The sequence below is a fragment of the Gallinula chloropus genome (assembly GCF_964237585.1).
Source record: "Gallinula chloropus genome assembly, chromosome: 1".
Taxonomy (NCBI): Eukaryota; Metazoa; Chordata; class Aves; order Gruiformes; family Rallidae; genus Gallinula; species Gallinula chloropus.
Window position 1 is genome coordinate 186,624,984 of NC_140085.1, and position 23,346 is coordinate 186,648,329.

General features: G+C 39.7%; 1 protein-coding gene across 1 annotated transcript in view; it reads left to right on the forward strand.

Moving 5' to 3' along the window:
* The window catches only part of TRPC4 (transient receptor potential cation channel subfamily C member 4), a gene marked incomplete at both ends in the record, with an annotated part of 101,338 nt that overhangs the window by 37,285 nt on the left and 40,707 nt on the right, over window positions 1-23,346 (forward strand). The window contains one exon of the mRNA XM_084266429.1: window positions 21,446-21,782. Coding sequence (XP_084122555.1) covers window positions 21,446-21,782 — 337 coding nt within the window. The remainder of the gene's footprint in view (window positions 1-21,445; window positions 21,783-23,346) is intronic.

The window sequence follows — 23,346 nt, forward strand, 5'->3', positions numbered from 1 at the left end:
ATAAAAAGATGAGAGAACTGAAAACACTTGGGGTTTTTTTCCAAGTGGTATTTTTATTAAATTTGGTCACACAATAGTGGAAGTACACTGTTTAAGAATTTGAATGTGCTACATGCAGTGCTTTTCAGACACACTCAGGATCTAATCTGCATAGCTGGTGTGGAACTGCTTTCAGTTGGGGTTTTTTGTGGAGTTTTTTTCTGCTTAGACAAATGCTTAGCAAGACCATCAAAGAAGTGAGGTTGTAGACTCATTCTGACTTGTACATGTTAGTATGTTCGGGATTTCACAGACCCATAATTTTCCTTTATACAATAACCCATATTTCCTGTGCCATGTATCTCAGTTTTGTGCAGATGTCTTGGAAATACTTGGGCATCTCAAATAGTGCAAGAGATGTACTAGACCAGGTTGCCCAAAGCCCCATCCAACCTGGCCATGAAAACTGCCATGAGGGGGGCATCCACAACTTCTTTGGGCAACCTGTGCCAGTGTCTCACCACACTCACAGCAAAAAATTTCTTTCTTGTGTCTAATCTTAATCTCGTCTTTTTTTAGTTTAAACCCATTACCCCTTGTCCTATCCAGTTTTCCTGTAGGCACCTTTCAGGTACTGGAAGGCTGCTATAAGGTCTCTCCTGAGCCTTCTCCAGGGTAAACAAGCCCAAATCTCTCAGCCTGTCTTCAGGATATCTAAAACCATACTTACTACATGTTTCTGTGTGGGTAGCTGAGTTGTATCTCCAGATATAAGTGAATTTTTTTCCTACAATCCATTGACTGTATTAACTAGATTGTCCCTAATTATTTACTTATGGCACAGTACATACATGTTTCAATCTCAAACTGGATTTCTTGTCTATGGTAGTCATTCTTGAAAAGGGACAAGCATTTGTAGGATATTATGCTGTTAATCTAACCTAAAATGAGATTATTTGCCCTTTGGAGTTGCATTTTCTCCCCATTGGCTGGTGAAAGATGTCCTGATGTTTGTTTTAGGCCATATTTTCAATAGTTAAAGCTGTAATGGAATTTATTTCAAATTGGGTGTCCAGTTTTGCAATAACCAGGGTTTTTCTGCAGTACTGTAATTTATTGGTGATAACACTGGAAGAAAAATGTCTTTTGGCATCACTGTTTTATACTGTCACTTCCCCTTGTTGCATTAAAGGTTAAAGTAATTTGCAGTTATGCCCAATTCGTTGTTTTAAGTCCAGTCGCGGTCAGTGTACTGAACTATCACATTACAGATGCACAAATAACATGATATATCTTCAATCTAGTTGCCTTCCATGAACTACCAAGGCCACACTTAGAAGAGTTTGATCACATTCAATGAGAACTATTTTGGCTAGATTAATGAATAGTGCGGTTTATTCAAGCAACAGATACACAGGTTCTTTTGGATTGCCGGTGATAAATTCACTGTCTGCAAAGCATGTGCAAATACCAAGAGTATGAGTAAAACTGCTTGGCTGAAAACGTGTTGCAAGATATAAAGTGACTCTGTAGAGATTTCTAAGTTTCCCAGGGAGACACTTGGTGTAACCGAGTGTTCGAATCTTACCTAAAGAGATCTCAGTGCAGGGGAAGAGAGGCTCTGCCTGTCGACTAATCCCAGAAGTCAGAATGGATGGTACCTTCCCTAACATCATCCTCTCTTCATTAAGCTATTTAATATAATTTCTTACCTTTTAGGTGGAGCTTGAGTGATTCTAGTCATACAAACCTTTGTTAGAATTGGTGTAAAAATTTCTTGCTTCGTGTTTGAAGGTATAGGCTGGCAGGAATTCAGAGCACATACTCAGTGGGGGGGTAGTTGCACCTTGGAGGCAAGCAGCTTTCAGGATGGAGGCGTGGGGTTTTATTATAGTGATATTATAATGAGCAAAATTTACTGAAGGACAGCATTTTGTCAAAACATGACACACGGCCCAGGGTAGCAAATGTGCAGCTTGTCGGTTCCATTGTACCTTCAAGTTTCTGTACTGACACAGAGCCTGGCCTCGGTGTCTCCACTCTGCTCCACCCTCCGTGTACTGTTCTCTCAGTGTTAGCACATAAAGCTCCCCTGATGTTACTAACCTCCAAGCTAACCTAGGAACTTATTGTGAAAAGGACTTTTGACATATCAGCTGCTCTTCGCTCTGGAAGTTTCTTGAATGCTGAAACTTTTTTTAAAGTGTGAACATCAGTCTTTGTGTCATTCTTGTCCTGAATTACGTAATCTTTATGGAATCTCCAAATAGGGTGGTTTAATCTTTTTATTTTGTTTTGTTTCTGCTGTAATTCATTTTAATTTGATGTTTTCTCTTTCCATTATTGTGTTCATATGCTCTTCTAGCGAAAGATGAAAAGTTTTAGCAAGGCAAATGGGTTGTTGAAATACTTTGCAAAAATAAGACATTTTGAAGAAAGATTTTTAAAAAGTTAAAGCTCCTATGCTATGAGGAGAAGAGGCTCACTTGTTAGTGAGCACTTGCAAACAAACAAGGACTTGATAAGGAAGGATTTTAGAGAATGTTTTGAAGAGCACAGGAAAGCCAAAGGTGAATGCATATGAATAACAGAAACAAACACAGAGCTGAACATCCTCTGGCATGTTTTTAATACATCAAATCATGGGTTTTATTCTTTGAATGTGTTTCATTCCTGGATAATGTTGCAAAAATGTGAGGATCCTTACCATCTGTGAGAAAGATGAATTAAGATCTTCAGCAAGTAGAAATTGATGAAGGTCTACAAAGTGCAACATGCCTATCCTCTGTTGCCAAAGTACAGGATCTGGCTCATTATCTTTTTAGGTGGATGAAGAGGAAAAGGAAACGTTTTACTCTGCCTGCTGTGCAAAAAAGATAATAATATTTAATTACCAGGGTAATGTAGTCATTTAAATTAGAGGTTGTTCTAAATAGCTAACCTTAAGGGCTTCATTAGCATCCCTGTTATGGTTCACAGAAAGACATGACTCAGTTACACAGTGTTTGACATAAAACAAGCTGAAAGTGTAACAGAAGGTAAAAAAGATTTGACACATTATTAATAGCATTAGCTCAAGGCTTGGAGTCTTTTTTTCTGCCATCTTACTTTCTGCCCTCTACTAGAATGTAGAAAGAAACTAGAAATAGGCATTCCTGTCGTGTTTGTGCTATTAATCCCTGACTCATTCCACAGAACCTCAGGTATTTAAACTAAGGTACCTCTCTGAGCTGCCAAGCCTTGGGCCCTTTCACAGTCAATGGGAAGAGACAAACATCTCCAGACAGCGACTCAGCCCATCTAAGAAAAAAATCATTTTTGTCACCACCTACATTACTTAAATTTCTTCCAGAGGAGACATGGGGTAACAAGGAGTTTTGTGTTGGCTGAAAAGAAGGTAAAATCCTTCAAGAATAGCATGTAATTTCTGAAAGGTAGGTGACAGTGGGCATAAGCTAATGTGGTTTTGTTTTTTGTGGGTTTGGATTTTTTTTTCCAAGTCTTGTTGGTATTCTGTAGTTCTGAGAGCTGCAAAAGGTCCTTAAGCTGAAGCAGATAAACCATAAGGGTCTGCTTACTGGGATCCCTTCGGCAATCTAAGATGCAGCTTCCTTTCTAAAGCACTGTGTTAACAGATAAGTTCAGGCAGAAAACAAGTTTACCACTGTCCTGGTTTCAGCTGGAAGAGTTACTTTTCTTCCTGGTAGCGGGTATTTAGGATAAGAATAATGTTGATGACACACTGGTATTTTGGATGTTGCTAGGCAATGTTTATACTAAGTCAAGGACTTTTCAACTTCTCGTACTGCCCTGTCAGCCAGGAAGCTGGGAGGGGACACAGCCAGAAAGGTTGACCCAAACTGCCCAAAGGGATACTCCATACCATATGATGTCATGCTCAGCATAACTTGGGAGAAGCAGGCCAGGGAACTGACTTGGGAACTAGCTGGAACATGACTTGGGAACTAGCTGGGCAATGGTGGTCCACAGGTGATCACTTGTTTTGTATATATATGTGTATGTATATATATATGTAGATACATAAAAATTATTATTACCATCATCATCATTATCATCTTCCTTTTCTGTCATCTTGAACTGTCTTTATCTCAACTCACAAGTTTTAGCTTTTTTTTTTCCTGATTCTCACCCCCATCCCACTGTTGGGAGGGAGCAGGTGAACATCTTTATGATTATTTTAACTGCCAGACTGTTAAACCACAACAACCACAAAGACTTATCTATAATTGTTTATACATGGTTACATATTTAGACTTAGTCAGCTTACACTCAATCTAGAGTTTGTTGGAGGGAGAAAGCCTAAAAGATGATCTTTGATCTAAACCAAAATTATTCTATGATTATGTGACTCAGTATTAAAAATAAATTTTACTTTAGGGACACGACTCCGTTCATGGAATCCTGACAAGTTGTGTTTGAGCTATAAAAATGATCAGACAGTCTCACATCAGCTCTACCTGAGCAGTTTAATGTTTCTGGACCTGAGCTACATACAGACTAAAAGTCAACAGTTTCAACAGAAATATGTGAGACTCAGAGTTCACTGTACTAAGGTCAACAGCTAATGTTCTTGAACCTGCCATTCACTTTTCAAAGAATCATATCTTTTCTTTGACCAACACGATCCATGTATCCACCTTTCAGAGGAGCTGGCAATGTGTCCTTGGGAGATAGCTTTACAGCTCTCATACTGCACAGGCAGCACCTCCCTCCTGTCAAAATCAGCTGTTAGGGAGCCTCCAACATGCCATGCTGGGACATTTTTTTCACCAATATACAGATACTGGGAAATGAACTTAAATTTTGCTTGGAGAAGTAAGAACTGTGCAAAGCTAGATTTCAGAGGTTTGGTCTGATAGAAAACACCCCTCAATTTTACGTGAAGATTCTCAAGTTTAGATGGAAAGTTGTGCAAGAGATAACAGTTGTTTGAGCTATGACAACCTGCATGACTACACTTGTGTTGAGACATTTCTTCATTATTATTTCCAAAGCAGGAAGCCTGTAGTGAACTTACTCAAAATCAAACTTCTGAAATAAAAAGGCAAAACTTTTATATTTTCTTTCACCACATGTAGCCCTATTCTCAATACAAATATATTAGTCAAATCACATGGAAGCTGAGTAGCATAATCACACTTGAATGAAGAGACATTTTCATACAGTTAGATCTTCCTAACCTGACTGTAAAAAATTGCTCTTTGCTCTGTACTAAAACTTGGCAAAAGTAGTCTGGGAGTAGGAGCAATTTTTGTTTTCAGTGACAGATCTTTCCAGGTGTAATCATTGCAAATTACAGTGTGCAAATGGTGGTTAAACAAGACCTTGTCAATACTTAAGACTATATTGTTTTGAAGTTGGCTTGCTTTTCTGTTGCAACTTTTTCAGTTAGAATATACATATCTGATCACAGAAACAGTACTTGGATACTAACTAGATTTGTGGCCAAAGAGGTATCTTTTACCTTGAATTTACCAAGGCTTTCAGCTTCTTTTCTTGCTGTATTGTTGTATCCCAGGCAGAACATTACAGTCCGATTGGAAGAACAAGACAGGTAAAAAACTGGTTGAATGATCAAGCTCAGAGGGTTGTCATTAGTGGGTCATAGTCTACCTGAAGACAGATAAAAACTGAAGTGCTTTAAGGATCTGTGCTGGCCCATTAGAGAGGCTGGAGGAACAGGATGACAAGAGCCCAGTGAAATTCAACAAGGACAAATGGGAAGTCTGGGAAAGAAAAGCTCCTGCAGTGGCACAGGCTGGGGATTCATAGAATCATAGAATTGTAGGGGTTGGAAGGGACCTCGAGAGATCATCAGGTCCAACCCCCCTGCCAAAGCAGCTCCCTAGGACATATCACTCAGATAGGCATCCAGACGGGTCTTGAATATCTCCAGAGAAGGAGACTCCACCACCTCCCTGGGCAGCCTGTCCCAGGGCTCTGTCACCCTCACTGTGAAAAAGTTCTTCCGCATGTTGGTGCGGAACTTCCTGTGCTCCAACTTGCAGCCATTGCCCCTTGTCCTATCCCCACAGACCACTGAAAAGGGGCTGGCTGATTCCCCCTGCATCCCCTGCTTAAGATAATTATAGTCTTTAATTAGGTCCCCCCTTAGTCTTCTCAAGGCTGAAGAGTCCCAACTTACTCAGCCTTTCCTCATAGGGGAGATGCTCCAGGCCCTTAATCATTTTTGTAGCCCTGGCAGCAATGCAGAAAAGGATCTGGAGGTGGGAGCACCTCAAGCTGAACAAAAGCCAGCAGCAGAGGAGGCTGATAATAACCTGGGCTGGACTAACAGGAACCTAGCTGAGGCTGGTGATTCTTGCACTCTAATCAACACTCATTTGATCACATCTGGATACTGCATCCAGCCTTGGGTTCCTCCATTCAAAAGATTCAGTGGAAGGCCACTGAGATGGTGGGATTCTGGAGCACTTGCCCTCTGAAGAGAAGCCAAGGAGGCAAGGCCAGTTTAGCCTGGAACAGAAGAGCAGAGATGACTTCAGGGGGATCCAACATTGCCCCCCCAGTAACTACAGGGAGGTCAGTGAAGACACAGAGCCTGGCTCTTCACAGCGGTGCACAGTGAAAGGACAGTGAAAAATCAGCATCAGTCACAAGAAGAAAAGTTTGGACTGGAAGTAAAGGAAAAAAAAGCTTTCCCTTAGGTACAGTTAAAAAATGGAACAGGTTTCCTGCACAGGTTGTGCTGTCTCCATCCTTGGAGATTTTCGTGACCTAACTGAATAAAGCTATGAGCAACCCAGTCTGATCTCACAGGTGACCCTGTTTTGAGCAGGAGATTGGACAAGAGACCTTCTGAGGTCCCTTCTAGCCTGAATTTTCCTATGAAGAGTCACATTCATTGTAGCCAGCGTGCTTGGAAGTCTCCGTGAAACTCTCATCAAGTCTACAGAGGATGACAGATAATTGCCTCTCTCTTCTTCTGTGGTATTAAGAAATCTGACCATATTAGCCTTTCTCATACATATTTGCTGGTATATGCCCTGGCATTTCAGCTGAAAGCATAATGAGAGGAACATTTTTATATCTTCCTAACCCTTAACACATTTTAAGGGTACAGGAAGAATATTTCTGTTGTTATTAATACTGTAGCAATACTGCGGGGATATTTAACTTTACATACAAGTAAAACAAGTTTCAACAAGTTTGCAAGAGCCAGGCAATAGGAATTCTCAAATTATTAAGAAAGTAAAGGTGTAAATCAGCTTTTTTTTAATTATTATATTAGAAGATAGAATATGAAAGTGTTTAGTTTCCAGTTTTTTTTTCCCCAGGAATGAAACACAAATACGTAGCAGTAAAGACAAAAGTAGTAGCAACAACAAAAAGCCCCTAAAACAATGGACTATTTAGCAATTATATATTCTTCCTCTACCAACTTTCAAAAAAATATGATACTACCTCAATACATTTGGGTGAAAATTATTATCCTTTTATTTCCAAAAGGAAAATCAAGGCAAAGAAGTTTCCTTCTTTGCTGCTTTCCTTCATAAATGCAATTAATGTAAATTGACCACAGTCGTAACACCACCAATATAAATATTCTGCCAATACAAACATAAATATTATTCTCTCAGTCTCAGGCCTTTGGCTTCTATCCTCCCTCCATTTCCATGGTGAAGCTGGGTTTTGTAGCAGGTCCAGCAAACTCAGTATTTCAGAGAAAGAAAAGCATTTCTGCAGAGTGGTAGTGATATGTGTCTGCCATCAAGTCTTCTTTTCAAAAGAGGTGGTGAGTTTTTGCCTTCATAAACCATCAGGGTTAGAGAATTAATGGTTTGTTGTGTCAGATCCTTCTTTGGGCTTTCTAAAATTCCCTGCAGAAAACTCTGATGTTAGATTATCTCTTAGGTTCTGAAATGAAGCACTAAAGGAGCTTGCAGTTAAAACTTCAGAGCGCTGCCGCTGTTTCCCCACACAATTACAATGTAATTTAGTTGACATTATAGTTCAGTTACCAAGTATGGTTTGTTTTGGCTGCCATCCTCTCTGCCTCTCACTGAAGTGTTTGGATGCTGAATAAATCCCAGTTTTGTTATGTTGGATGCTGGAGTTGCGAGCTTCTCTCGGGGTTGGAGCTGGCTGGTGCAGGATAGGTAGGGAATAAAGAGGAAAGAGGCTGTCACCACCATCACCTCAGCAAGGTGGTATTTCAGGAGTATATTCGAGAGGGGTGTTTGTTAAAGGAGAGGTGTTGCTTTTCTAATTACATTATTTGATGGCATTAGCATGAGGCCTTTACAGCTGCAGGCTAGAAGTTGTGGAGAAAAATAGGTACCAAACATGACTCTAGCTCAGGTGTCATCCAGCCTGCCTGTGGGTCAAGGCAGAAGTCCTCCAGGTTTGAGTGATTTCATTAAAGCCTATATGTTACGCATAAGTGCAGGGGATGGCAAAGCTACGTGAGAAATCTAAATTTAAATTGCACTTCATGTAGGAACTTCAATTTTTCCTCGGGTTTGCTTTATATTTTTACTCTGTATTCACTTATGTCTAACTATACAATACATTTCTGTGTTCTTAATTATAACATATGTCTGATTCCCAAATAAATTTCAGTTTATGGAATCGTTATTTCATGCATATGATCAGGATACATCTACACCATAGAAGAGTGCAAAGGAAGCAGAAGAAAATACTCCTTCAGAGTACCAGTGATCTATCTTTCACAGGGATTAAAGAGCAGCTCTTTCTTAGAAATGTACCCTTTCTGACTTGCTGGAGCAGAAGTTAGGGCATGCCTGTCATGCAGGCAGTGACAACAGCCTATGGAGCACATTTCTCTGTCAGTGAACAAATTGTCTGTGATTTGCCAAGGAAGAGGGTAGCCTCAAACCTTCAGGGACTGAAACACAGCCTTTGCTTATATCATTCCACATATGCCTCTTCCACCTCTAGCTTTCTGGAAACGGTCATTTTTCTCCGCATTTTTAAATAAAATATATTCCATTACCTAGAACTGTGTGTTTTACTGCGTCTCTGTAAGAAATAGCCACGGAAGTTGGGCAAAAACCATCTCGCCGGTTACCCAGTTTCTAGGAGCATGCAGTGAATTTTAGAAACACTGGTCTAACAGAGAAACATCACATACATCAGTAAAATGCCATACAAGAAACTGGGTTTTTTGAGACTTTTGTATGCACTGTTAAATGAAAGCAGACCCTAGCATGGCCCTAAGACTGAGTGATTTCTATGCAAACAAGCCGCAGCATGTTGCAGGTTTGCCTTTCAAAGAATCACCTAGACAGGTTAAAACTTGAATGAGGCAGGAATAAATAGGTAGTGGGTATGACTGGGGCCCAGTGCTCTAATTCAGTCACTGGTTTCTCAGCATGGATGTAGCCGAACATCCCTAGAAGTGACCCAAATGTGAAAACTTGATTAAAACAAGCTCTTTATGTGTTCCTTCATCACTCTGGGTCTTCATTCCTGTGTACAAGAACAGTGAGAGTAGCTCCAGATTTTCTTTTGAGGTACCAAACTCTAATGTTTTGCCACAAATAGCAGGGAAGGCACTGCTCCAGGTCTGTCATTATTTCTTCAGGCTGGCACATGCTAGGGACACAATGTCATTGCCAGCTATTGTAGGTATCTTACCATTATGGGAAAGCACAGTATTTCTTGGGTCTTTTCACAAGCAAAGGTCATTTTCTTCAACCACAACCTGTTCCTAAGTGTTAAGAAGCTTTTGGAGAGCAAGGTTTTTGAGCAAGGAATTATACTCCCTGCAATTCTTTCCAAGATTCATGTTCTGTGATTAAACTGCTGAAGCTGCACATGGTGGCTGTCAATCGGCCATCCAAGAGCAGTACCTCTGAATTCATTTAAGGCAAAAATGAGAAGAAAGGTGGATTGTACAGATCATGAAAACATTGGGGAAAAGAAAAAAAATATCTCTGAAGGACAGAAGGAAGTTTCATGAAGGCCACACTTGACTGATATAATTGATGCATCTGCTGCACACTCACATGCCTTTCTCTCGCAAATGATCTCAGAATAACGCTCACTGAACATCATTGCCAAAGACCTATCATTTCAGCTTAGTCTTTATGCAGGAGCTGGGTGATTAATTTGATTTCTCAGCCTTTAACATTTTCTCGGATAAACACACAGCCAAGTTAAACAAGAGGAACATAAAGATGAAAAGAGAAAGAAAAGCAGATTGAGTGACTATATACATTCTGTTCCTAAGTAATAATGAAACTACAAATCCAGACCTCCCTGCAACATGTTAATAGAGAACTTTCAAGAGAAAAATACGCAGTTTATTGCTTTATTTAGTTTCAATGCTTTTGTAATCAGTCTGTGTTTTTATTTTCCCCTCATCCCTCTAATACTGTATTCAGTCAGCCTTCAAATGAGTGTTGTGCTTTCCAAAAAACTGGATTCATACTGATTTGGGGGAGCTTTGGCATCTTTGGTTCCACACAAGCTTCACATAATAAACAGACAGTTCTAAGGAAAGTGGGAAACCTTGGAGTTCAGCATGACTCTTGCTGGCTCTTTTATCACTTGGCTAGAACAGCATAAGCTTGGAGTCAGGAGCAGTTGTGCTCATATCCATTTTTCACATCAGGATGCAGGATGGCACCTCATAAAGCTAAGCTAATGGAGTGAAACCTAGACTTGCCTGGTGCTAATGGAAGGTGAATATCACTTCTACAAGAAGGTTTCTCAGGCAAAGAGCCTGAAAATGGAGAGAAGAAGGAAGAAAAAATTTTGTAGTCAGGTTTCTTCCAAAGAGCTCCATGTCCTGATCAAATCTCAAAGGACGTTCAGGAAGGGAAACAGAGGTGGTGACAAGCAGTGTTCCTGAGGGGTTTGTGCTGGGACAAGTGCTGTTTAATATCTTTATTAATGACATTGACAGTGGGATTCAATGCATCCTCAGAAAGTTTGCTGATGACACCAAGCTGGGTGGTGAGGTTAATGTGACAGAGGGATATAATGCCATCCAGAGGGACCTGGACAGGCTTGAGAAGTGGGCCCAGGTGAACCTCATGAGGTTCAACAAAGCCAAGTGCAGGGTCCTGCACCTAGTTTGGGACAACCCCTGTTGGTTAGGAGATGATGTGCTGGAAAGCAGCCCTAAGGAAAAAGACTTGAGAGTACTTGTGAATGAGAGGCTAGACATCAGCCACCAGTGTGCATCTGCAGACCAGAAGGCCAAACACATTCTGGGCTGCATGAAAAGAAGTGTGGCCGAGAGAGGTGATTCTGCCCCTCTACTCTTCTCTGGTGAGACCTCACCTCCAGCTTTGGAACCCTCTAAACAAGAGGGACATGGACCTGTTGGAGCGTGTCCAGGGGAGGGCCACAAAAATGATCAAAGGGCTGGAGCCCCTCTCCTGTGAAGACAGGCTGAGAGAGTTAAATGTGTTCAGATTGGAGAAGAGAAGGCTCAGGGGACCTTATAGTGGCCTTCCAGTACCTAAAAGGTGCCTGTAAGAAAGCTGGTGAAGAACTGTTCATGTGGTCATGTAGCAGTAGGAGAAGGGGAAATGGTTTTAGACTCAAAAAGGGGAGATTTAGGTTGGATATTAGGAAAAAAAAATTCTTAAGTATAAGAGTGTAGATCACTGAAAGAGGTTTTCCAGAGAGGTAGTGGAGGCCTCATCCCTGAAGATATTCAAGGTCAGGCTTGAACTGATCTAGTGAAGATGTCCCTGCTTACTCCAGGGAGGTTGGACTAGATGACCCTTAAAGGTCCTTTCCAACCTAACACTTTCTATGATTCTATGGTTATGATTCTATAAAGCTAAGAATGTATCACTACCTTTTTTTGGTGTCTGCAACAAATTGCCCAAACAAAGAGCATGGTGGTCTCCAGTGATGACCATAAAATTGCTCAGATGAGCAGGCAATACCCAGAGGAAGAACCTAGTTTTTGTAGTCCCTTTCCTACCCTTCTCTCACTCAGAGATTTTCCCAGATAATTTTTCTGCAATTAAACTCACACTGGGTTCTGTGCTTCAGTTGCTTGCAACATTTTTATTTGCAGGGCCCTCCTGAATTTTGAAAGCTTGGTTTATCCATTTCTAACTTATCCTTCTGGAGACATGGCAGCTACAGAAAGTAAATAAAATGATAGAATGATCTGGACGTGAGGGAACTTATTGGTTCTGTCATACAGCGGGGATTGTAACCACCTTAAATCCTACCTCCTTTTGACTCACCAGTTAATTCATAAAAACATTAACAGTTCAGGACAGAAAACTCTTCAATGTAAGAAACATACACTAATAATTGCTGACTAGTTCAGAAGTGTGGGGTGTTTTAGTTGGTTTGGTCTTTTTTACAGACCCTGGGCTGTATAATGTTCATTATACAAGTGGCAATTTGTTTCCAAATCAGCTTTAGTTGGTAGCATGAGCATGATTTACAGTGACTGTATGTGAAACACAGTGCATGTTACTTCTACCTGTATGAATATATGCAGTTGCTTAGAATATAAATTGATTTTGATCTCCTAGAAGGAACTTGAACTTTTGAGTTTATAAACAAAATGTGTTTATTGCCTCAATTTATTCAATGTTAGAATGAATACTGGGAGAATGGTCATCCACTATTTCTATTGTTAGTGTATTCTGAAGAAACTATTGGTGCAGACAGCAAACTTGGAATCAGAAGTATCTTGAAGACTGCTTTTGGAATAATACCATTGAAGTGATAAAGATTAAGCAAATATTTTGGCTGTTACGTCTTTTTACCCGTATGTGGTACACAGTTTATTACAGCACAAGTGCTTGGAACAGTTGAAATAAATAGTTTAATGTATTTTTTGGAAATAATGTGGTTCAGTGATATGAGAGACAGGCTCTGCCTCTTTTCAAAGAGACTAACCAATGGTGAAAAAGATCTTAGTAATACTTTGTATTCCGAGAAAAGTAATTCAAACCTAAATAAATAAATTACAACCTGTAAACACAATTAATATGGCTCTTACTAAGATTTTTGTTGCCCCAGAAGACTCTGCCTGGCTTAATGCAGTAAGAATGTGGAATCATAAAAAATTATTGGTTGAAAGGTACCTCAAAATCATCTGGTATGTCCTGCTCAAAACCAGGTTAACACTAAAATGAAATCAAATTGCTAAGGAACTTGCTCAACCAAGTTTTGAATATTTACAAGGATGGAGATTCTGCATCTTGCTTGGACAACCAGTGCCAGTGCTTAATTGCTACAGTAGGGAAGAATATTTTCCTGAGATCAAACCAGAATTTTCCTTGACACAGCTTGTGACCATCCTCATCCTTTCATTGGGCACCTGAGAAAAGTCTGGTTCTGTCCATAATCTCCCTTTCATTTGTGTAAGACATCATGTTCCAAACATGATTCTTCTTTTTTTGAGGCTAAGCACAAGCACACCCAATTACTTTCTCCTTTCCATGTACATCGTGGGGTTCAGCCCCATAACCTCTTGGAGGTGCTCTGCTGGACTCACTGCAGTTTGCTCACGTCTCTATGGTAGTGGGGGACCCAAAACAGGACACTGCACTTGAGATGTAGTCTCACAAATGCCAAAGAGAGGAAACTATCACCTTCCTTGTCATGCTTGCTGCACTTTTACTACTATGGCTCAGGCGATACTTTTGCACTGCATGGGCCCAGTCATATTTAGCTTCTTGCTTACCAGTGTCTCCATGTCATTTCTGCAGTTATTCTCTAGACTGCAAATTCCACCCTGTAGTGTTCCAGAGGGTATATAAATATCACTATTGGGGTTTTTTTTTTTTGGAGAGGGAAGGGGGCCTTTTTTTTCTTATGCATGCAAATACATCAGGGATCCAACATGAGTAAATACATGTTTTCTTATCTCTGCAGATACTTGCAGAGCATTTTTTAATTACATTTCCCTAGCAGAATGTCTTAAACTTAGGTGAGTCTAGCATTTTCCCAGAATGGGAACCACAAGTATTTTACCAGCATGCCAGTTCTAAAATCTGGAGCTACTTTACACACTCATCCCAAAGCCCAACAACTGATTCACTTTTCTCTACCACTGGGAAGTCTAACAGTACCATTCATGCATACCTCATTCCTAAGAAGTGCATTCTAGTGTCAGTTGCCATTGTCTTTTCTAAGGAATTAATCAGAGTCACTGAAATTAAAGATAAGCCTTGACTTATTTAATAGATATTTAATAGTTTTATGTGTGCTGATTCATTTTACTGAGAAGGAGCAATGAACTAAATGAAGAGCTTCTGTCTGTGCTGATGCGACAAAAAGGAAATTTAAAATGTATAAATTAAAACCTGCAGTGTCATTGTTTGTATAATAATGTTCATTAATCCTTTTAATGAAGCATTTCAGTCTTCACTTTTATGTTTTCCTTTTCTTTTGTTTTCTTCCTCATATTTGAAGTTAACAATAGGAAAATTATAATTAAAAAACCTCAAACCCTGGCATTGTATTCTGTTCTTGGGGAGAGCAGGATAAACTCTGGATTTTATGATGAAGGCATCTGTGCTGTGAATTCTTTCACTGTAGGGACCTGATCTGAAGGCGTTTGCTCTGGTGCTCTGATCCCAAGCAAGCTGCCTAGTTCCTTTAATGACAAAACTGCAGATAGAGCTGAGGAAAGGTTGACCCAATGGTTTGTGCCCAGCAAGATTCATGATTATAATGGTAGTCGGCTCCAGTCAGCACTTGACTGAAAGGGGATGGACAAGAGAAGATTCATAATAATTGACACAGAAATCTGGGCTTCTGGCCTGAGACAGAAAACAGACAGTATAACTGGACCCAAAGGACTGCAGAAAATGGTCCCTAGATTTTAGAAAGGAAAATGTAGGGCTGATCCAGTCAATAGCATTTAAAAATATAAATTTCAATTAAATGTTATTTGCCTTAATGAATCAATCCTCACAGAGTAAGTGCCAAAATCTGCAAATACAAGCTTTGGGGAAGATATAGAACAGAATATGCAGTGATTTCTCTAGAGGAGAAACAGTCTACCAAATTTAGGAGTCTACTTAATGATGTTGGGACTTGAATCTGTCATTAGTGCCAAGAAAATATAATTTTCACAACCAGTAGACAGAGAATTTTGACATCTAAATTTGAAATTAAAATAACTTAAAGGAGATTGGGTTTTCATGAAATATCTGGGAAGATATGTAAAATATGAGAAGTTAAATGTTCTAAAGAAAGAAAAAATAATTGGTCTTAATTCTTGTTGAACTAGACCACAATCATTGGAAAATGTGTGGGACAAAGCAGCAGACCTCAGACCTAACATTTCCTACCAGCTTGGCTGTAATGGCAGTACGAAACAGTACAACAGAGAATCTGGCCATGGTTTTATAAAACTTATTAGTAAAAAACTTTATGATAATAATTTCTTTTTGTTTTCTCCCCCCAAAAAAGATCTTGAACAGTTGTCTATTAGCGGACAGTATCAAGGATAGTTCTTTGTGTTACAGTGTAATTCGCTTCTACATAAGTTAAAAAGGAAATCACTTTCCTTTGACAGCTTTCAGTTCTAGATAATAATCAAATGCTTTTTCTGTATTACCTACACTAAACTACCTACTGATCTCAGAATGAGAATTTAATTAGGGCCTCATATTTTGTAAGTGTAAAAATGAGGATTCTGTTACACGGGATGTTTTTTTTTACTGTATTTTTGTGTATTTCCTAATCCATAATGAAATAAACAGAGGTATTATTGTGTTGTAGACAAGAACTTGACTTATTATAATGATATATTTATAAAAGAATTATTTTTATGAAATATCTCTATAAAGACATTATATAGTTAATAGTATCACTCATGTTATTTCTTCATAATTTCTGTTGACTGAAGGGTATGTATTATAGAAAAACTAAAGATCAGATTCAATCAGCAGTGAAAATGAAATTCAGGGCTATATATAAGCTTGGGTATCAGTAGAATCAGGCTCTGATATTATTTATACCAGATTATTTTTGCTGGCACTGTGAAAAATTTCTGATTTTCACCAGTCTGAGGGACGAGCCAATTCCCAGCATGACAACTAAGAGAATGAATACCAAAACATTTTCAGACGGGCAGGCTTTTATAAAGGAGCTAAAGATGTGCAACCAGGAATAATCATTACAGAAAAATCCCTCACATAATTACAAACTGCTGGAAGCTATTGGAAGCCATTGTAATGTGAAAATATAAACTTGCTGATTGCTAATTATATGGAGGCAGTGTCAAAATCAAATAATATGCAACATAATACTGACAGTACAAAAGATATTTTGAATACCTCAGAATGTAATATCTCCAATTAAGGAAGAAAAAATATACTACAGTGAAAATATTTTGGCATAGGCAATGCGGAACCGACAAATTAATGTCACAGAGTTTTTCTATTTCTGCTAGTCATAAAATACCCATGTAAAACTACTTTTTTTTTTATTATTTTTTTTTAGCTCCCAGTTCAACAGAGGATTTACATGTCTACTTAGTTTTACTATGTAATCATCCTAGATGCAGTCCTATACATTTAATAAAAGAAGTGCCTTATGTCTTGGAGCATGTCTTTTTGCCATCCACTTCTACTGTTCCTTTCTAATAGAAGATTTATAATGGAGTATAAAACTCATTTGACCAGAGAATTTTACCATGAATACTTCTTTTATTCTTTTTTTAGGTAGAGAAGGACTTTTTAGTGGATAAATTAGAAAGTCAGCTGTAATAAGCATCCAGGATCAGTAATAAAATGTAATAATTGCAGATAAAGTTACTTGACCTTTATAATCATATGTGACCTATGGGTAATGTCTGATACAGCCTATACATTTACCCTGCAGGTCCCAGGAATACTTCCCCGCCCCCAGTTCCTGTATGTGCTCAAATACTTACTTATATTGTTACACAAGAGGACAATGTGTGGGTCCACATCTTCCTCTCAATTCCTCTGGTCCACAAGAGGGAAGATTCCCCTTTCTGGGCAGCTGAGGAACAAGTCTGTAGGGTTCACCATTGAGTGCACCAGGGTACCCCAACTGTTCCTCATTCAAGGACTTTTATTTAATAAATGTAGGTATTACTACTAAACATATTTCACAGTGTAGGATGATAATCTCTCAACCACAAAAATGGAGCAAGTAGTCAAATTTGTGAAAATTAATTTTGATATTTTTAATAATTCCATACAATTCCTTGATAAGTGAAGCAGAAAAGCATAACTCTAAAAGAAGGTTATTGTTTGAGGTTATTTTCCAGTTGTCTGAATTTGGAGGGTTTCATAGTGAATTTCATTGTGTTATACAGCCAATGGAGCTCAGAACCATAAAGAAAACACTGCAGTGAAGAAACAGATATTTTTGTTACTTTAGGCCATTGTTAGCTAACCTTGCCAACAGCGTTGTTAGATAAAAATGACAGCATGATATCTGGATCTCTCAGAAATGCATTATGTTATCTGTAGACACTGTGTTGCAGTTTCTGTAACAGACCTTTACCAGCAGCATTAGAACTCCCCTATGCATGCAGCTCTTAGAATGCTGAAAAAGTATTTTATATGCTTGCTGTACACTATTAGTTGCTTGTTATGTGTTTTATATCCAGTAAGCTGTTTAAAGTACATTACTGATGGTGCTCTGCTTAACTCTAGCCATATAACATATATAGCCTATGTTATTTTTCTTCTATAGTCAGAGGATCCAATCAGTGCTAAAACTGTCCTGTCACAGTCTTAATTTTAAGAAAAGTATGAGAGCTAATTTCTCCAAAGGTTGCAATTTAAAAAGCTGACTCTTCAGTCCCTGGGATTTGAAAATTTTCTGAACTTAATGGAAAAACTTTCTCTACCTCAGAAAGCAGTCCTTGTCCTTAACAGGTAGTGCCGTAGATACACAGTCACACTGCAATGAATTCTAGTATGGGTATTAGGAGATAACAAACAATTTTTCAAGCCTGCTCAGAAATGCTTTCTCTATGCCTATTAATCTCTCCAAGGATTAGAACTGAACAGCTACTGCCCACCCAGTGTGGGGCACTCTCCAGATGGTGCAGTCAGCAAGCATCAGTTTTGGTCTACACATCCCTGGGCAGCCCAATATTTGGTGGAGATTGGAAAAAAATCCCATCGTTTTACTTAATTTCCTCTACATTAAATAAATGGAAATTAATTCCTTTTAAGCCGCGATTAGCAAGTAGTAGGCCCCCTACGCATGTCATCAGGCTTTCCTAGCCACTGGTAGTTGTTCCTTCACCTGGGTCCCCAACACTGAGAACAGCCCAAATGTGGTAAGAAAGGGTACACAAGAGACACTTAGGAACTGATTACTTTTAGATGAGAGGATGTGTAATGGGAAATTATTATGAATCACAGAATCACAGAACCACAAGGTTGGAAGAGACCTTTGAAGATCATCGAGTCCAACCATTCCCATCCTATGCTAAACCATATCCCTAAGTACCTCATCTACCCTTTTTTTGAACACATCCAGGGAAGGTGACTCAACCACGTCCCTGGGCAGCCTGTTCCAGGCCTTGACAACTCTTTCAGTAAAAAGTTTTTTTCTAATATCCAATCTAAACCTGCCCTGGCACAGCTTCATGCCATTTCCTCTTGTCCTATCTCCTGTCACCTGGCTGAAGAGACCATCGCCCACCTCTCTACAGCCTCCCTTCAGGTAGTTGTAGGTGGTGATAAGGTCTCCCCTCAGCCTCCTCTTCTCCAGGCTAAACATCCCCAGCTCCCTCAGCCGTTCCTCATATGAAGGGGAAACAAACATGCATCTGGGGAAAAAAAACCCCCACAAATATTTTACTCAGGAATTAGTTTACAGGTCATACATTTTCACTAGTCAAGCAAAGAACTAAACTGTACCTACTCGAGCAAACTGAGGTGAGAAATTTTATAAGGAGATCCCCGTTAAAAACTTGGCACAAACATAACTTGAAGACCATCTGGTCTGACTGCATGCAATATTATTCCAGACATTTGAATCTTGAAACAAACCTCCCAAAACCTTGTGAATGCATTTTTTCTAATGGAAGAGAACACTCTGTTACTCTTCTTTATTTTCCAGATGCTTAAGGTATGAGTAAATTTTCTTGTCTTTCACAACAGTCAAGAGACTGTTTCAGTACTGGTGTCTGGTAGACAAATATGTCTCTGCTAAGGATACTGGCATATAATGTTTGAATTTGGCTCAGGTTAACCTTTCTGACAGGATCCAGACATATATAAAAAGGTGCGTGTTGACTCTCATTCCAAATAAATAGCGTTTTCTACCAGTAGTAATCTCAGTGGTTTCAGGAACAGTTGGAGAAATTACCTATTATTCATACCCAAAGGAACTTGGCTGCTGTGGTTCGAAGTATTATCAGAATAATGTAAAATCCAAAACTAGGTGCATTTGATTAGAATTCAAATGTGAGATAATTTGCTTACAATTAATACTTTTATTATTTAGTAAGAAAAAGAAGTGTCTGCATAGCTTTATTAAGTCTTCAGCTACTGACTTAATCCAATGTATCCATATTTGCATGTGTATAATGTATTGGGTTATGGTAATGGCAAGGGGAAGGCTACAGTGATGGCTCCTGCAAGAAGCTGCCAGAAGCTTCCCCCATGTCCAATGGAGCCAATGCCAGCCAACTCCAAGACAGACTCACCACTGGCTAAGGCTGAGCCAATCAGCAATGGTAGTAATGCCTTTGGGATAACGTATTCAAGGAGGGGGAAGAAACTGCCGGACAGCTGTAGCTGGCAACAGGAGTGAGAACATAGAGGAATATGTGAAACAACGCTGTAGACACCAAGGTCAGTGCAGAAAGAGGGAGAGGGCATGCTCCCATGCAGCCCATGGAGAAGACCTTGGTGAAGCAGAGGTTGATGGTGGAGCAGATATTCACTAGCAGTCCATGGAGGACCCTATGCCAGAGCAGGTAGATGCCCAAAGGAGTCTATGACCCTGAGGGAAGCCCGTGCTAGTGCAGGTTCCTGACAGGACCTGTGAACCTGTGGAAAGAGAAGCCCACACTTTGCTGGCAGGACTAGTGGCCCCATGGGGGACCCATGCTGGAACAGTTTGTAAATAGCTGCAAGCCTTAGGAAGGACTCACGCTGGATCAGTTGGTGGAGGGACCCCATACTGGAGCAGAGTGTGTGTGTGGAGAAGGGAGCAGCAGAGACAACGTGTGGTGAACTGACGGCATCCCCCATTTCCTGTCCCCCTGTGCTGCTGAGTGAGAGGAGTAGGTAGAGAAATCAGGAGTTTGAGAAGAAGGGAGGCATGTGTGCAGAGGTGTTTTTAAGACTTGATTTTATTTCTCATAACTCAACTCTGATGTGATTTGTAATAGATTATATTAATTTTCCTGAATTGAGCCTGTTTTGTCCATGATGGTAAGTGATGAGTGATCTCTCCTTGTCCTTCTCTGGACAAACAAGCCTTCAGCTGTATTTTCTCTTGCCTGTCCAACTGGGGAGGGGAGTGACAGAGCCCCTTTACTGGGGACCTGGCATCAACGCACCACACTAACATTGTTTTCTTTTTCTTCTTTTTTTTTTTTTCAGCAAAAATCAACAGCTCTTGCTTTCCTTCATGCATATATTACTTCTACTTTCTTATGTCAAGTGTAGGATGCTGCTACTGTGTCAACTTTATAAAAGAAAACATTAGGGAAAATAGGAACTAGTGATCAAATAAAAATATGACATAAAATCCTGGAATATCCTTAGAGCTTCTTTGATGGGCTATTTGAAAAAATAAGTAATATTTACTTAGTTTATGTTTTTGGGGATTTTTTTTGTGAAATTCAGTTTTAAAGATCATATTTTAGAAAATGAAATCACAACATGGAGAACAGGCAGACCATAAAATATGATACAGGATAGGACTATATCCTGACAAGGATTAGTGAAGCACTGGGGAATGTTACTGCTTAGCTCATATTGTGCAAGCATTATATAATGTATCTATAAGAATTTTGTTAGTATGAAAGCATGTAACCCTGATTTTAAGAGAATTAGCAGGGGACATACTGATAATAGTTGTTTCATGGCTGTGGAATCCAGTTCCACTGTTTACACATCTCGGTCATGTTTTTCATTTTCGTGGTGACTTCTACCTCATGTTCTATGAATTTTCCACAAATGTTGCTGGTTGGATAGTGGAAGTATTTTCTCTTTGAAATCATCTTTTGAGGTACATGTGTTTTACAGTCTGTTGGGTCCTTGTGTACTCATCCGATGGGGAAGTCAATTTTGATGGATTTGTACTCTACTTTTTTCACTGAAGGAAAGGTGGGTTGATTCAGCCCTGTTTTACTGGGATTATCAGTATGAGTGGAATAGTACAGGCTGTGGATTAATTTTTTTTTTTTTTTAATCATTCATTATACCGGTGTTACTTACAGTAACATACATAGCATGGAAATGCCTTTCCAGAGGTAACAAGGAACTAACCATCTTCCTTTTTCTTTCTGTAGTTTGTTGCTCAGCCGAACTGCCAGCAGCTGCTCGCATCCCGCTGGTATGACGAGTTCCCTGGATGGAGGAGGCGACACTGGGCTGTGAAGATGTTGACATGTGTTGTGATAGGACTCCTTTTCCCGGTCTTCTCTGTGTGCTACCTGATAGCTCCCAAAAGCCCATTAGGGCTGTTCATCAGAAAGCCATTTATCAAATTTATCTGCCATACTGCATCCTACTTGACTTTCCTGTTCCTGCTGTTGCTTGCCTCTCAGCACATTGACAGGTCATACTTGAAAATGCAGGGACCGCCACCAACCATCGTCGAGTGGATGATATTACCGTGGGTCCTGGGTAAATGTATTACTAAAGAAAATACAGTGAAAAGTGTTTTGACCCCCGTGGTTTTACCAAGTGCTCCTGAGGCGCGGAAGTTCTGTCATTAATTACTGACCTACTAAAACAGGCAATTGGTCCATCTCCTCCAGTACCTAGCAGGAGCAGTAGGCAACTTGGGAAAAAAAACACAGTGAGGGAAAGATATTGTCAGTTCATTTGAATGATTAAGCAGTGCCCTGAAACATACATATTGATATTCTTATTTATATCTGTTGTCTCCAGGTCAGAAATTGTTCTTATTCTCTCTCCTCTCCTCTCCTCTCCTCTCCTCTCCTCTCCTCTCCTCTCCTCTCCTCTCCTCTCCTCTCCTCTCCTCTCCTCTCCTCTCCTCTCCTCTCCTCTCCTCTCCTCTCCTCTCCTCTCCTCTCCTCTCCTCTCCTCTCCTCTCCTCTCCTCTCCTCTCCTCTCCTCTCCTCTCCTCTCCTCTCCTCTCCTCTTCTCTTCTTTTCCTCTGTTAGTCTGCTTTTTAAGAAAGGGTCCCTTTGCCATGATAATTATTTTTCATATATTAGAATGAGGCACAGTTTAATTTCTATAGTGTTATCAATAACCTTAGCTACCTATTCTTGTTTCTAATATGACAGTCCCACCTATTGCAAATAGTACTGATGAGCATCGTCAAGTATTTTCATTAAACCATTCATGCAGAGTATTTTTTCTGCGCAAAACTATTAGAAAGAAATTGTCACACGACTTCAAACAAAGTATGTTTACATCAGAAGACATAAGAAAATCCCCCAGCATTTTTTAACGGGAAAATATTCCCACCCTGTCCTGATGGATTAAAATAAAAATTTCAGTCTGAGAGTATCGAAAACCTACTTTCTGGGAGCCATGTTGGCTTTAAATGTCTTCCTGCATGATTGCTCAGTCTGATCAGATTGGACTATCCTAGGTCCTCCCTAGCTTCTCATGTCTCCCCTGGTAGATGGCATCTCTCTTCGTGTACCATGATCTCCTCCCTGTTTCTTATTTTAGGAACCAACACAAGTTGGACCAGGTCAGGGCAAATACTTGATCTTGACTGAAATCGAATTGTAGAAGGAGGGACTTAGTAGTAGCCTTAACTGCAAGAATTTAAGTTTGATTGTCTTCATTTAAATTGTCATCACATGGACATGCTCATTCACAGACCTTTCTGAAACATTTTAGTGGGGTTTTGATACTGTTACCTCTCTCAGAACTTCCCATTAAGATGATGTTTCTCTTCACTTTTGCAACTTTTACAAAAACCTGGTTTTTTTCGAGCAACCAAATTGACAAGGGTTTTAGAATCATTGACCATATCTAATTTACAATGCAGCATTGAATTTATAATACACGGATTGGCAGTGCCTGATATTCTAGAGGAGAATGAGTCAGTGACTTTTCCTCTATATGTTCCTTGGTAGAACACTGTGGGAAGCAGGAGGCAGGGTTACATCTGTCTTTCACTTAAGCAAATAAGCTTGCATGACCAAAACCTGTGATCGTTTCCTTGTTGGGATCCTCTCAGAAGGAGCTGCCTTCCACAGATTAA